General features: G+C 37.5%; 2 protein-coding genes across 5 annotated transcripts in view; one reads left to right on the top strand and one right to left on the bottom strand.

The window, feature by feature from the left end:
- The window catches only part of B4GALT6 (beta-1,4-galactosyltransferase 6), a 57153-nt gene extending 42176 nt beyond the window's left edge, over window positions 1-14977 (top strand). The window contains exons 9-11 of one of the 4 annotated variants that reach the window (XR_011139391.1): window positions 6978-7042; window positions 11935-11961; window positions 13824-14977. Coding sequence is in view for 2 of the 4 variants with exons in the window: in XM_068933784.1 (XP_068789885.1) it covers window positions 6978-7002 (25 nt within the window). In the remaining 2 variants the exon portion in view is untranslated. The remainder of the gene's footprint in view (window positions 1-6977; window positions 7043-11934; window positions 11962-13823) is intronic. The other 3 variants (XR_011139390.1, XM_068933784.1, XM_068933783.1) reach the window with 3 other exon arrangements.
- LOC104153507 (transthyretin) lies at window positions 141-8769 on the bottom strand. The gene is made up of 4 exons (XM_009689429.2): window positions 8319-8769; window positions 7265-7404; window positions 2423-2558; window positions 141-416 (listed from the first exon to the last, which is right to left on the bottom strand). The coding sequence occupies exons 1-4, from the start codon at window positions 8385-8387 to the stop codon at window positions 309-311; spliced, it is 453 nt and encodes a 150-aa protein (XP_009687724.1). The 5' UTR covers window positions 8388-8769; the 3' UTR covers window positions 141-308.
- Window positions 14978-15327: the final 350 nt, after the last annotated feature.

Here is a 15327-nt window from a genome sequence, read left to right as displayed (position 1 = left end):
AGGTAGTGGAGGAATTTAACACGACAAATTGAGAGTTAATTTGCTTCTGTATGTCGTGTATGGCTTCCAGATATCCTGTGCATTGAGCACAAACCATGACCCTTTAGAACACAATCAAACTTCAGTAATAGAATCAAAAATATTGTAAAGAAGAAACATTTTATTGACTTGACTGAATTTAGCCAGGTTACAAAATGATAAAACTAATGTAGCAAAAAGATAAGCCATTGGCAATAGGAAAAATTTTCCTCCTAAAAGCTTATAATAGTTCTAGCAGAGGAGGATATTTGTGTAATGACAGTACATATTTATTCCTGGGGATCACTGACAACAGCAGTGGTTGAATATGAGAAAGGACTGAGGAGAGCGGCAATGGTGTAATGGCGGTGACCGGAATCATTAGCAGTGAACACCACCTGGAAAAGAGAAAACTTGTGGTCACCATTAACAACATATGTTCAAAACTACCTTAACAGTTAGATTTAGGAAGTAAGCTCTATTTCCTGTGTATAAAACTTTGCTGGTTTTGTTCACTCAGTAGTTGTACTTTTGTGAAGTAGGTAGTCCTAAAAAGAGATGGTTCCTCTAAGAAAGTAATTATTTCAAAACTAAAGATATGCTGAAGCATTCAGAGGTGACTCAAAGCCTGTTGAAGTCAATGGAACTCCCACTGATTACACTAGGTTTTAAAGTCCCAGTTTGTAAGGCTTGCTGGAGACAAGGAATTTGAAGGATTTGGCCCCAGGTCCACAAAGAGACTTGGCCACGGTGAGGCTAGGAGGTACCTAGCTCTTGTATCAGGCATGCATGTTTCTAGCTTGTGAGATAGAGCGGGAGGGGGAGGGGGAGGTAACTCAAGCAACCAATAAGAAGGATAAAGAGGTGAAATTTCATATATTGAAATTTCATATATTAAAACTCCTGTGTGAGGCCTCCAAGCAAGGCAGGCAGCTGGAGCCAAAAGCTGCTTTCTGTACTTCAGTGCCTGTCTTTTGTTTTTAACACAGCTGGTGATGGGGCAGTGCTTAATGCAAGAACCTAGTGCCTGGACTTGCTGGAACAGGGAAAGACTCAGGCTATCCTTGTCCTAAAGAAATTCAAATTTGCATTTCTCAGAATCAGGAGCTTGGAACATCCAGGTCCCAGAAAAATGCCTTCATCTGGATTGAGCTTCCACTTTCTTCAGCTCTCTTTAGTCTAATACTTGAATTATCTTCTGCGCCATGACATAATTTCTACAAGAGGACTAGAGAGTTTCCTCCCACGTCCCAGTCCTCATTGGTAAGAGGTGAGAGTTGTAGGCTTGAATTACTTTTATGCAGTCAATGAACTCTGCTCGCTTTCTGGACTTGGGCACTGACCCCTAGGCTATTATGTCAGAGGAAGGCATCCTCTGGAATAGGATGGCCTAACTGGAATAGTCTGAAGCAGGCTCTTTTAAGCACCTTTGCAAGCGAAACTCTTAATCCCAAGTATCTTTCAGACATCCAAATGGTTAGGGGATATTTTCAAGAACTGTTTATTAGACTTAAGTCATGTAAGTTGTACCTCAGACTTTTTTGGATCTGGGCCACAGGCACTTATTAGTCTTTAAGGAGCTTCACAAGCTGGCAAGTTAAAATGTTTTGCAACATATTCTCTAGTGTTTCTAGACCTCTGAATAGAGTATTTAGGGAAATTTAAATTTAATGGTATAATAAGCCACAAGAAAGTCAGCAAACTTTTTGAAAATACTATGTAAAGATCATAGAATGGAATACATAATAAATCACTATTGGGCTGGAAGCAAAGAAATGCATAAAATATTGATGGCCTTCTTAAGAAATCTGAATAGCATTGAAACTGTTAGCTTACTTTTCTTTTCTCACTTTGGTTGTTTCTTTATACTTTCAATGTATTTTTTTCTGTTGCGTATTTCAGTCCTGAGCATTGTTAAAAATACAATACTGAGAAAAAATGTTTTTCTCCTCTAGTTATAGATCATATTGGAATGACCTAACCATCTGAGAAATAAGAGTAATTCCCCTGATTTAAGAAGAGTTCTTTTCCTGTAAGATGGTAGTTTCCAAATGTCTACATTCTTTCAGCAAAAATAAAAACAGTCAATGGTTTTTTTGTTCCTCCCCTCTTTAAGATGATGTGCTGTTGAGTAATGTACCTCTTTTTGGATAAAGGTCCCTGCTGGTGTAAATATGCATAGGACTACTTTGAAAGAGCTGAATCAGTTTGTATTTGCACAGAAGCTGGCTACTTGCTTTGGCTTGGTGGATTATGAACTGTCTTTATTTACACAATTTTATGTGGAAGTAAACTATTTCACTGAATGATGTTGGTCTTTCAGTATTAAAGCACTGTATTTGTTCTTTCCAGCTAACGCCGCTACACAATATAGAGATTATTAGGTATATTTGAAAATACTCACGTCAGCATATTCATGGAATGGAGAAAGGCCAAGTCCCTTCCAGTAAGAGCTGGTGTCAAACTCAACCCTATATACTCCTTCTACAAACTGTTCTTCTGTTGTGAGTTCATGGATCTCTCCATATTCTGTGGTTTTCCTGTAATGATAAAATATCTCTGTAAATATTTCGTACTGTCATTTAGACGCATAACAGAAACAGTCACTGTGGAATATTAAATAGCACAGATCCTGACAGCCAAGTTTTACAATGAATCATATACAATTCTACACTGGATTCTACATCTAATCATCAGAAGTATATCCCTCCTTCTGTGTAGTGTATGGGCCCACAGAGCCTGTCCTTGCTACCAACTCATCCCTATACATCACAAATCAAAGCTGGCTGGCTTTTTTGGTCATTTCTGTTGCTATGGCAGGGATTATAGCTAAGGCTCCAGTTTTAATTTTGTGTTTAATTTGTACCAAGTGCCCTCTAGAACAAATGTTTGGTGGTTTAGGAGAAGGATGGTCATAATGAAAGGCAAGATGCCAAATCTCAAATGGTAATTAAAGAGAAAATGGAAATTTTAATGGGAAATGATTTTATTCACTAATTATTAGTCTTGAGGACTAAAGGTTTTACATCTGAACACTAATGCATTTTTATGTGACTCTGAATGATAGCATCTTGGAACAGTGATTTGGCATCACAAGATTTTATTAATTTGAATAACAATGCCTTGGTCAAAGAGCAGGGGCCTTTTCTACTAGGTGCCATGTGAATGAGGAACAGGAGTTCCCAGCTCAGAGAGCTTATGGACTCAGCTTGTAACAAAAAACTAAGTGAATGACATCCAGAAGCAAGAGGAAATAAAGCTGGCATTGCACCTCATTTATTTAAAAAAGAGCAAGCTTTCTATGACAACTATCATACAATATTTGCATATTTGTCTATTAAAGCCCCCTTTTCTCTTCTCCTTCTCAGTTTGTTGTATTTCTGAAATTTCTTGACAATTTTTATATCTATCTTTATATTTTTTTTCCTCTGGAAATCTTTATGGAACATTTCCACGTTTTATAACTGCCTAACGTAGCTGAAGGAAGAATAAAGAAAACTTTGGCTTGAAGAATTAATAGGACTTGCCAGTCCTATGGCAAGGAGTAGAAAACAGAACAGTATGAGAAGGAAGAGAAGGAGGGGAGAACGAAGCAAGCTGCTGCTTGTCAGAGAAAGAAACAACTGTGCTATTGTGACTTTTATTTTCTTTCCCAGTCACCTCCTCCCTTGTTTTATTTGACTATCTTTGGTTAATTGCTGTGAAAGATGAAAATTCTGAATGATGGAGCTTTTACTTAATTTAAGAAGTGGCAGGATTGAAAATCCTGTGGTAGTTCTCAGTTTTTCTTATATCTGAGCTGTAGCCCTTTGAAGCCTGGCAATGTCTCCCTGGTCCAGCATAAGCAAAATCAACTGTATCCAGAATAGACCGAATCTACAGAGTATCCAAGCCCTATTTGAAAGATGGTTCATGGGCAGTGTGAAATGCACATATTTATTTTATTTTGTTTTAAATTCTTGGCTTTACTTTTATTGCCTTTAAAAAAGGCTGAAGAATTCACTGGTAAGTGCTCATGTATCTTTGAAATTGTAAAATTTCAAGAGTACAAGAGTTCAAGAGTACAAACCAACAATTCACATACAATTATTTAGAGGTTGGATAGTCTAGACATAAACCAATTCAAATGAAAAATGGTGTCTGACCCGAAATCTTTGTTCAGGTAAGCAAATGAATTTCAATTTGAGAAAAGTGTGGATACAGCTTGAACTTTCTATAATTGGCTGACCCAATGTCACAGATGTTAGCAACCCAGAACAGTCGGCCAACTGGAAAAAGAGATTCTTTTCCACTACTCATAGTTAGAGGCACTTTTTTAATTTTAGTTATTAAGTGATATCCATCCAGTGTTAGTGCTCTCACAGACACATCCTTCAGAATTACTGCTGTGTTGACAGCCAACAGGATAAAGTGATTCAGAGACTTGACAAAAAAGGCACAAGATAGAGTGATTCCTTTGGAGCATCACTTGTATATTTCTGTCTGAGCAGGGGGATAAATTCAATATGGTTGTTCATCTTTAATAAGCTGTGGACCATCAGCATCTGCTATAAGATAGACATACTTCTAAATTAAGAGCTGAGTTTAAAAAGCTGTGGTTTTCCAGCAAAGAATTTTCAGACCTCCATCTAAGATACTATGGCTGCAGCCTAGACTTCAACCTTCTTGTCCCTTATCCTGATTCTCTTTTTCACTGTGTCTGGACCTTAGCTGAATATTGTGACCAGATTAAATCTATACTAGTCTGTGCAATGACATTCGTGATCTATTGAGACACAAACTGTGTTGCAATAAACTGTACCTTCAGAGATAGCAGACTTCTGAGGAAATATCTCTACAAGATGCATTATTGTCTGAAGTTTAAAAAAAAAAAAAAAGAAAGAAAAGGAAGGGGGAAACCACTCCAAATGTGCTGCAGGTTTTTTTGATTGGTTGTTTTTTTTTTGGATGATTCAAAGCTTAAGTCACATAAGAACTATGTTTTGTGAATACAAGTCTTGAACTACATAGTGAGATCTAGATTTCCAAAAACATGAGAGAAGTGAGACAATCAAAGGTAATCATGAAAAGAATTCATATAGAACCCAAACTACATGCTTTCTAGGTCTCTGAGCCCTAAAGCTTTCCTCAGTGTCTCTGCTGGAGTTATCTTTTATAGCATATTTTTGGCTGAACTAATTTTGAATAAGCCTCTTAATATAAGTCAGCTGTTGGCCTCTTAATATAAGTCAGCTGTTGCTATTCTAGCTTTCTCCCTGCCTTTTAAATACTATTATGCCAAATTCAACAGTTGCTAGGTGCTTTTACCTAATTCCCTAAAAAGGGTTAGTAAAATTAAAAAAAAAAGTATAAAATAACAGATCTATAAATACTTGTACAAAACAGGACACTTTTTCATATGCATCTGCTAGGTACCCTTCATGCAACTTCAAAATGTCATTAAGCTAAGGATATATGTCTTGACAGGAGTAGTAACAGCTGGTGTTCCTTGGTTGCATTTATATTTTCAGCTGGTTAATCACAAAGAAACTCTGGCTTTCTCAAAAGGAGAAAATTGCATCCACCTGTGATAACCCAATTCAAACAAGTGTTACCTGCTAAAGTCAAAAGCATCTCTAAAAGCAGCCTGGGTGAAATTGCAAGTCAAGGGAAAGATCAAAACCTTCACCTGCAATAAGAATTAGGGTTTAATGTTCCTTCCTTGCCTTTCCCCAGCAGAATGATTGTCCTTTGCTCTCAGTTCATATTGAAGAAGTGATTTGATTTTTCTCAGGAGTGTAGTGACCTAAAGTATGAACAGGACTTGGGTGAATCCTGGCTAAGAACTGCAGGACTGGTCTTCTCCTGCTTATTAAGAACAACATTGCAAAGCAAACAGGACAAAACTATTCTGCTCAATAGGTTAGGACATTTAACACTGATGCTGCATTTATCTTATTCCTCTGTAAATTGTTCTTTATATTACATATTTAAGACCACTTGATGAAATATCTGAAGTAATCTGGATTTCCTAATAAAGGCAGAGGTATTTACCAAGGGCAAGATGTTAGGCTTGTTTTTACTTTCCCCTTGTAAGGAGTTTGTTGTTCTTATGGGGCTCGTATGTTCCTTAAAATATATAGATCTATTCTGAAGTCATATTTTACTCAATTAACACTCAGTATTTAGGAGTGAGAGGTGTTAGTTTTTCCTCAAACATCCTAAGCTCTCCTGTTCCTTTGTAATGGGGCAAGGCTTTTAGTTTTAAGTTTTATTAAAAAAACAAATAAACAAACAAAACCTCCCTCCAGATGGAGACAAAGGTATCTTTGTAGTCGTCGTCTTTGTTTCATTCTTCAGCTTTTACATAAATGATGCTATAATAGTCCTAGTAAGGGACAGTTGGATTCTCTGGTGGTTCATATCCTTGTTTGCGCTCATCATTCTGTGCTTGAATATCTTGCTGTTACCACAGACTTCTCTTGAATTATTTAAAAATCAGATTCAATGAGATGTTACAATGAAACTTAAATGCCTGAAAATCTTACCTATTTGTACTTTAGTAAACCATGTCCCTCTGTTCTCTATACCGTTCCCCCAAACTGAAGATAATGGTATTTGCTTATCATGATACTTTGAGAGTGTTTTGTAACTATTAAGCTGTCATACCAAAAAAGCCATGAAATTCTATGGATAAGTCCACAAACAAATGCTGTGGGCTTGCTTCTGTGTTGTGTTACACTGGGATTCTTTAAAACGTTCTGGTTAAGGAGTTTCTTCCAACTATCCTGTTTGTTGCACTGGAGAAGAGGACTGATGTGCTTGTTATTTGCATGTGTAGAGACAAAGCTTACAGAGACGATTTTGTATGTGACTGCTGTAAATAAAGCTCTGTATATATTGCATATCAAGATAGTATCCATCTGGTTTACATATAAAATTCTATTAAATAGGCTCTTTTTTTTTTCTTCTTTTTGTAGAAAGGGAAGACAGTATCGAAGCTAGGAGAAAAACATTTACCTATTAAGACTGTTCCCTTACAAAGGTAAGATAAGCATTTCAAAGTGATTTTGCAGTTATATGTATTTCACTCATGGGCATGTTCCACTTGATGGGTTTCAGACCAGAATTAATGTGCTTCTAACAGTGATAGTGACATGTGTGCTAGAAAACGCATTGCTTTTCTGATCACGGCTCCATTCCCATTATTGCTTATTTGTTTACCCAAGGCACCTTGAGAATGGGTCCCTAACACCACATAACTTACCCAACAGCAAAGTCCTGCCAGCTTCCATCCGCAGCCTTTTTAAACACTTTAACAGCTACGTTGGCTGCAGGACTTCCTCTGACTGCATCCAGCACTTTCACCATCAGAGGGCATTTGGAATCAACAGAACCATGGGAGACCTTGGGGAAAGCAGGAGACATTGTATAGTTGTTGTTCACCAGCCCCTGCAAAAATCTTCTTTCAGAGAGAAGATGAATTCTTATTGCACAGTTAATGTTGACTTAAAAGGAAGTTATTTACCAAATGGTATTCAAAACTAGTTCTATTCTAGTTCTGTCAGAACATCTATTCCTTACAGTACAGTATCTTTGATCTCTTTACAGATCATGTTATGTTGTGTTATACACATACACACCCCCCATATAAAATTACATATATATGAACAATATTGATTTAATAGTATTTTCATCACTATATGCGCTATTACCATTACTTATCTGTAAGGAATGACTGTATGATAAATGTTTAAAGTTGCATATGGCCCTGGGGAAGTATTACAAGGCATACCCATTTTGTCTTGTATGTGATCTCTTAAAAAAAAAAGTAAATCATTGTAAGTGCAGGCAGAGAATCTTAGCCTAGGCAACTGACAGAAAAAATACCCAAGATATCCCTAGGGCTGAAAGAATGTTGGCTTCCTAAACTTTGTTATAATGTTATAATGAATTCTTAGTCATAGTTCAGAAATATCTTTTTATTTCTTTAGAGTTAACAAAGGATATTTAGTGAAGAAGGTAAAGCTACTACTATATTGAAGGTATGGGATATGAGTCACAAAGTGACAGAAATAGACAGAAATAAAGATCATATCTTCTAGATCCCAGACCCTTTCATGATATCCTAAAATAGATGACTAAAGGGTGAAAGAAAAATTTTAAGAATTTTGAAGAAGCTCCTTGAAAAATTCATAGTCAAATAACATCCCAAAAAAGTCTGATGGCTGAAAAATTTCAGGGGTGGAGAGGATGCTAGTCATGTAAAAAATATATATTATTGTTCCTGTAATCATTGAGTTGGAATAAAAAAGACTCACCGGTGGTGCAGCTTCAGACAGAAATACCAGTCCAGCTAAGAAAATAAAGAGTGTAGAATGAAAGGCCATTCTGCTTGCTGTTAGTGAGTCTTGGTGCCAGCAGCTATGAGCTGATGAGATCTGGGATTTTATACCCAATCCTACAACACAACAGGCTGCTTATTGGATGCCCATATGACTCCAAATCTGCTGATTCTGCTTATTTGCTTAGTAAACAATCCAATCCTAGAGCCTGTCCATGCATAGCACTGCCATTGCAGTCAATGGAAGTTTTGCGTGTGGAATTACTGCAGGATCAGTAGAGCAAAGAGAATAAGTAACGGACACAAACATGACCCTTGCCTGGGGAGATTAGACTTGTAGAATGCTCTCCATGAAATAGCATAAATGATCTTTGTTTGGCCAGAAATCCATCCAATTTGAGGAGATCTTATTTCCCTTGACCACAGATTGCATGTGATAAAATCCCAGTCTTTTTCTGCACTCACTTCATATTTGTTCCCAATCTGTTTAATGCTTTCCAAAGACTAATTTCCAAGGATATAAGCAGCCTCACCATGTAAAATGAAGTTTGTTCATTGTTTGACTCAAGCAGTGCTAATGGGCCATGGTGAGACACAGATTCCCGTATTTGCCCCTGCTTGTTTAAAAAGAGCAACGTTTCTTTTTGAAACCTAATTTAGATAGGATCTGATATCATGCTGTCCCTCACCAAAAGTAGTAGTAGGGAAAGACTAGTCCTTCTGAAGTCAGCAGGAAAACTTCAATTAACTTCCCAATTGTTCTGTAGCACTCATGGTAGTATGACATAAATAACAGCCGAGTTCCTAAGATGAGGATTCATACTGGAAGGGGCACGTAGCGAGATCCATCCCCTCCGGAAGGCAGAGGTGCAAGGAAAGTGAAATGAGTCATCTCTTTACCTCTCTAGCTCCTTGAACCCCAGAGGGAGCCAAGGCAACTAACATGCTAGTAGCTTAAATTAACATCTAGCTAACGTTCTAATTGTCAAACTCTTATTATGTTAGCAGAGTTATGTTTTGCTCTGAAATGAACATTTAAGTAAAAGGAGTTTCAGGAATTAACTCAGCTCCAGCCTAAATAGGAAGGGAGAAGGTGTTAATGGAAGGTGTGGACATGGTAGAGCTGAGTTTCTCCAATTGTGTCATGTAACGATTGTACGCACTGTGCTCATTGAAAGAAATAACTACCTTTGGCTTTTCCTTCTCTGCATGTCCTTCATAAAACAGCACTGAGTCTATGCGTTTGTTTTCAGGAGGCAATATACTTAGCTTGTACCTGATTTCACAGTATTCTAATGGAAAGCAGTTTTGTCTCTAACTTGAAGAAGATTATAATAAAGGTCTTAGACAGCAGTTATGAAGGCATTCCCCAGGGTCTTTCATGTCTTCAGACTACTTTATGTAGTCAGTTCTCTTTAGGCAGAGCTGCTTTTTAAAAAAATCTATACTACAGCAGTCTCCTGAACTGGTATCAAAGTGCCCTTTGTACTTAAAACAGAGTAGGCTAATACATAGCTAGCATTCTTTGCTCATTTTACAGGCATGTGAGAGTCAATGCAAGAAGCCCGGCAGTGACAGACAAATCATGCTGAGATCTAGTGCTTGTGGGATCCATTCATATCCTGGAGGGAAAAATACTGCTATTAGATCTATTCATCGACACTTTACTTCGCTATTTTGCTCTCATTGTTTCTAAATGAAACTCTTCTCTCTGAAGCAGCAAAGCTTTGTATGTTAGAAAGAGAGATGATCTGCATGCTAGTGCAAGTTGGCTATCCTCTCATCTGCTGCCAGCTGTTCATCAATGACATAATGCCAAGGAGCTAAAGATATTGGTGCTTGCACCTGAAATCACTCTGTTATGGAGAATGATTTCAAAAAGAAAAACCAATTATGTACCTTGTTTTTTCCTGCAACATGCTAGTTTCTAAAAAAAATCAGTTCTATGGGGATGGTATGTTTCAACTGTCAGTGTTATCTGTCTTAATTTCTTTTATAACACTGACCTTTTGTCAGCTGGTTTTCAAAATGGACAAGGAGCACAGGAAATAATAACCCCAAGCATCAAAATTGTTCCTCCTCCTTGATGTACTGTCTTTTGATCTTTCCTTATCCCATACAATCTAGGTGGGGATGCTTTGACTATTAGCAGGGTCACTATTCTGAGGGAAAAGTAGACTCTATGTGTGTTTGCGACTGCTCATTCATACATTTTGCATGTAACTACATTATTGCTGCAAGATACGAGTGGAATCACTGAGAAGACAAAAGTGTTATAGTTTCTCTGATCTGGAAGGCCATGGAACATATAGAATTTTTATAAAATTCTATTGAATTCCTACATTAATTTAATTTAAAGTTATTATATCCTAGTAAAACGGATGCTAGTTGGATCTTCCTCCTTCCATTTTCACCTTGAATCCTTTAGCACAAATATTGCCAATAAGGTGCTATAGGTTAAATGTGTGAGAGGGTTCAGGAGTTTGGAATAGCTGGCCAAGGAGAAAGGTGAGTGGAGTATTAGCTGAAAAAAAAAAAAAAAAAAGATGTCTGTTTGGATATAGAAGAAATGATGACACTGAAGAGAAAGTAGAGGCTCCTCCTACTTGACTGACTTTTAAGTAGAGAAGGATGCAATGGTTCTAGAAGGACACGGCTGCAAAATTAACATCTTGATTGAGTTTGCTTGTAATGGGAGAGTTTCTGACAATAACATCTAATTGGATTCTAAAATTCTGACGAATGTACCAGCTTCAGTGAATGAAATCTTACTACCTTGAGGGAAAACCAGAGCATGTGACTGTAGGGGGGAAGAGGAGAAAGGGGGAGACTAACTGCCAAGCATCCAGCAAGTGGTGACTGACAGTTGTCAGTCTTTTATTTTTAATACCTTTCAGTGCCATGGGAGTCCAAGCCTTATAACCTGAATAACTTTTTTCCCAGACTAAAAAAATAATGGGAAAGTTAAATGAAAAGGGGCCAAGCATTGAGAGCTAAATAGAGCTGGGAAACCCTTGGCCTACTGAAGGAATAGAGAAGTTTCTATGAGCCCTATTGTAAGAACAGCTTTAACAGAGTCACTGAAAGCCTCCCCAAAAGGGATATATAGGAAACCTATTGTGGGAGAAGGGGGTTATATAACAAATATGGAGATAGAATAAGGCTATTTGGGCAGAGGAGACACACACAACCCAGAAAAAGGGTGAGCAGGAGCTATGGGGGACTTGCTGAGACACCTAAAATATAGGGAGTAGCATACAAGGCGATTAGAGGGCTGAAGAAGACAACTGGTGTGCACAGTAAGCTTGGCCCTATGGAAAGTAAAAGCACGAACCCCCTCCAGTCATGGAAAAATTTAGATAATCCTAAAATATCTAAATGCTTTAAAGCTTATCTGAATTCCAAATCAATTGAAGGTCATCTCTCAAGAATTAGAATTAATGCCTATTTTTAATGAAAACATGCTCCCCACTTGGAAGCATTACAATGTTCAAGTCAAGAACAAACATGTTCCGTTAATACTCTTATTTATGTCAGGACTGTTTTCCAACTGCTTTATGATATGCCTCTCTCTTTCTTCTATATGTTTCTAGTCACACGCTTATGCTTATTTTCCATAGGTAAGTGCCCTGCTTTTTACACCGTTCCCTTCTATTTGATTTCATTTAGAAAGCTAACTACTTCTACTTGGTAAAATGCTCAGACAGGCTGGAGTATCTAACTGACCATAAAAATCTGTAAGTTACAGCTAGTTTAACTGCTCATATAACATCAGAGGGAAATGGCTGATAAGCCATTCAGTAATCTAATAGTACATTTTCCGAAGAATTAATGAATTCCTGAACACTAGAAAAGTTCTTCCTATATTATAGAGATTTTTCTGGAGCAACATTCCAATAGGACTTATATGAAAAGACCTGAGATTTAATTCTTAATGAAGTTTGTCTGAACTTTCTGAACTAGAGTCAAGAACTCTTGAGTTTTACTCCAGCGATCTGTCACTAAACTGCTGTAGCAGAGCTCTGGCAAGGCAGTAAGTGCTCGGTACAGTAGTTGCTGAAGTGTGTGAGAGATTTTCTGTTGAATTTCATTATTTGCTAGATTACGTGCCATTTTCCCTGTCAGTAATGCTAGGGATAATACTTTCCTAATTAAAAATATGTTTAGGGAGGTTCATGTTTAAGCTTGAATTTTAACTTATTAGGAACTGCAGAAAAAACAGTGGCATTTCAGATGTGTACAGTGTGTGCATGTTTGTCATTCCACTGCTCATTTTTATTTTGTATAAGGAGTTTGTTTGTATTTAGAGTTTTAATGATCATTCTTGAATTGCTTTGTTCATAGGAATAACACTGGCTATTTGAATGGGAAACACTTCTATCTCTTAAGTAGGAAAATACAAAAAGTACAAAATCACATTTTGATCATTTCAAGGTTACGTCCAGGGAGCATCGTAGCCTAAAATCCAGAAAAAGAAACATCTAAATAGATAACTATTGCTTTGGAGCATTTGTAATTTACGAATTCACCTGGCACGCATTCATCTGAGCAAGCTTTTGCTGTGAAGTGTTTAAACTCCAAGTTCACTGGGCTCTGATCACTCAGAGGTACCATTTCATTAGCTGCCTCTGTAGTCCCTGTGATCCTTCTTAAATAAACTTCTGTTGCTCAGCTTTAATAGGTATTCAAGTCAACATCCATCAGTCTAGACAAGTGTTTGAAAAAAAACCAAAATCAATTTATACACAAAGCTAATTGAATAACCCTCATGCCAGCCCTGATGCCTTGACCTTTTGTATTGCTGAAAAATTCTTTGAACTTGCCATGAGATCAATGTTTTTAAAAGTCAGTTTCTTTGTTAGCAAAGCAATTAGATGAATCAGGCTATTCGTTTATTTTGTGTCCCGTTCTTACAGTAGGAAGTACAAAGTAAATTAATATGATGCAAACGTTTCTGATAGCCAAAAGCAATAACAGAACCCAGTCGTTTCATAGGGTCTTAACTAAGCTCTTTTGAGACCATATGAAATTTTTTGAAGGGAATCTCCATAAATGCTTGATTTATTCTCAGGGGATTGCAAATGTCAAATGAATAACTAGATCAGACACTATTGACAATGAAAATTTTCCCCTAGCTATAATGAGCATTACTGAAATTCTGTAGGGTTAGATTATAATCTTTTCTTAGGTTATATGTATATTTGCTGAAAATCCTATATCAGCTATTGCAGCTATGTACTTTGCTCAGCATCTTGCTGTTTAAGATTGTAAAATGCTGAGTCAAAGGCTTCATTCCCAGGTACTTCATTCTGGTACCTTAACACAAACAGATGTGTGGAAATGCCTGTTTTTCCAGCATGCAGGTTCACCTCGGTAGTCTCTTCAGAAGCTTCTTTAAACTTCCACAGGATCAAATTAGTCCTTGGTTAGTGGCTAATTATCCTGTAATGGCATTTACATTACTCAATTCTTTCTTTAACAGAGATCAACCTGTGCAGATCAACCATTTAGATTCATCTGGATGCGTCTGTGATGTGAACTGTAGGCTAAGAATGCTCATGAGCGAGCTGACGCTCTATCATGTGGCCTGGGCTGTCTGGCTATTCTAACCCACCCAGTGATCCGCCCCGTCTTGGAATAAGAACCCCATCTGTCCTGGAATACAATTAACTGGGCATGCTGTTGAGCAGGAAGCTGTCAACTTGACAGTCATGTGCATGTTGATCACAGATGTCTATGCTTTTCTTTTTTTTAATTGAACCAGCTTCCTGCCAAAAGCTTTGAGGAAATGCTGTGCTAATCATTTTATCTCATAAACAATGATCCTGTATGTACCAGGGGCTTCACTGAACTTTTGCGTCAGCTTCTGAGTCCATTTACCAGATTTACTGGTCTGGCAAAAACGAATGTATTTGTGCATAGCATGAAAATGCATCTGAGAGGAAGCCACACTGTATTTTTTGGAGAAAAGAAAGAAAAAGGCATCCCAAAGGGGCAGGAACAGAGCAAGTTATGACCCTTATTTACAATACAGTAATATCTTCTGTATTTTCTTTTTTTTCTTTATGCCCTCCCCCAACTTTTAAGTACAAGGATAAAGTATACTACACCATTTAAAGGAGAAAAAGTGTTGAAGAAGACCTGCACACTGCAACGATATGATACACAAGCAGAGGAAAAGTAAAAGAAAAGAAGTAATACCTGTTGTAAAGCAGTCACTGCTTCTAGACTAGGTGAGCTGAGCCAAAAGCTGTCACCGGTTATTTCCAATGCAGATGTGAAAGTATGTGAAAGTATGTAGTGAAGAAATACTACAAAAGGTAGCTCTGATATTCCTAGGCTTTCTCACTGCATTGCCAGTAAATGGAGCTTGCCCTAAGTGAGATAGAAGTAATTTGTGTACTTCGAAATGCGGTGGGCTACACAAGTTGAGATTAACTAGCAATCATGGATCCATATATTTCACGGGAAAATATAGTTTTGTGTATGTTCTCACATATATACATACACAAATAAAGTCTCTTCCATATGCATCCTGTGTGAAGTGCTGTCTGCCGAGAGCTACTCACATAATTGCAAACACAAACTTCTGCTTTGAATGGACAAATAAAGGCTACCTGTATATGTGTTTTCAGATTAAGGCTCCGTGCTTATAACCCCCTTTGCATACTGCCAGCCTGGCTGGGAGTCCAGATTTTAATCGTGTAGCAGGAAGATTCTCAGGTTTATAGAGTATAAATTTGTGAATAGTTCAGTGCGACATTTTCTAAGGATAAAAATAGCAGTTTCTTTACTCAGCATCTCTAAACTAGCTTCAAAAATGTCTCTTGTAGCACATAAATAGAATATATACCTGTTGTGGGTACCACTTAGCTACAGGTATGGTCCTTGCACTTCTATTCTAGATCTACAATCACAACTATTGTAAAACATCTTTTTTGCAGTTGGGGTTTGCATTCCATTCCTGCTGTCTGTGTGTATTTTTT

This window comes from Struthio camelus, chromosome 2, assembly GCF_040807025.1.
Source record: "Struthio camelus isolate bStrCam1 chromosome 2, bStrCam1.hap1, whole genome shotgun sequence".
NCBI lineage: Eukaryota > Metazoa > Chordata > Aves > Struthioniformes > Struthionidae > Struthio > Struthio camelus.
This window is presented reverse-complemented; position numbering and strand designations above follow the sequence as displayed.

Excerpts from the sequence above, each read along its gene's own strand:
- LOC104153507 (XM_009689429.2), bottom strand. The coding sequence starts at position 8,387 with ATGGCCTTTCATTCTACACTCTTTATTTTCTTAGCTGGACTGGTATTT. Across the intron at positions 7,405-8,318 it reads TGTCTGAAGCTGCACCACCG|GTCTCCCATGGTTCTGTTGA; the intron begins GTGAGTCTTTTT and ends GCTTTCCCCAAG. Across the intron at positions 2,559-7,264 it reads TGGCAGGACTTTGCTGTTGG|GAAAACCACAGAATATGGAG; the intron begins GTAAGTTATGTG and ends TTATCATTACAG.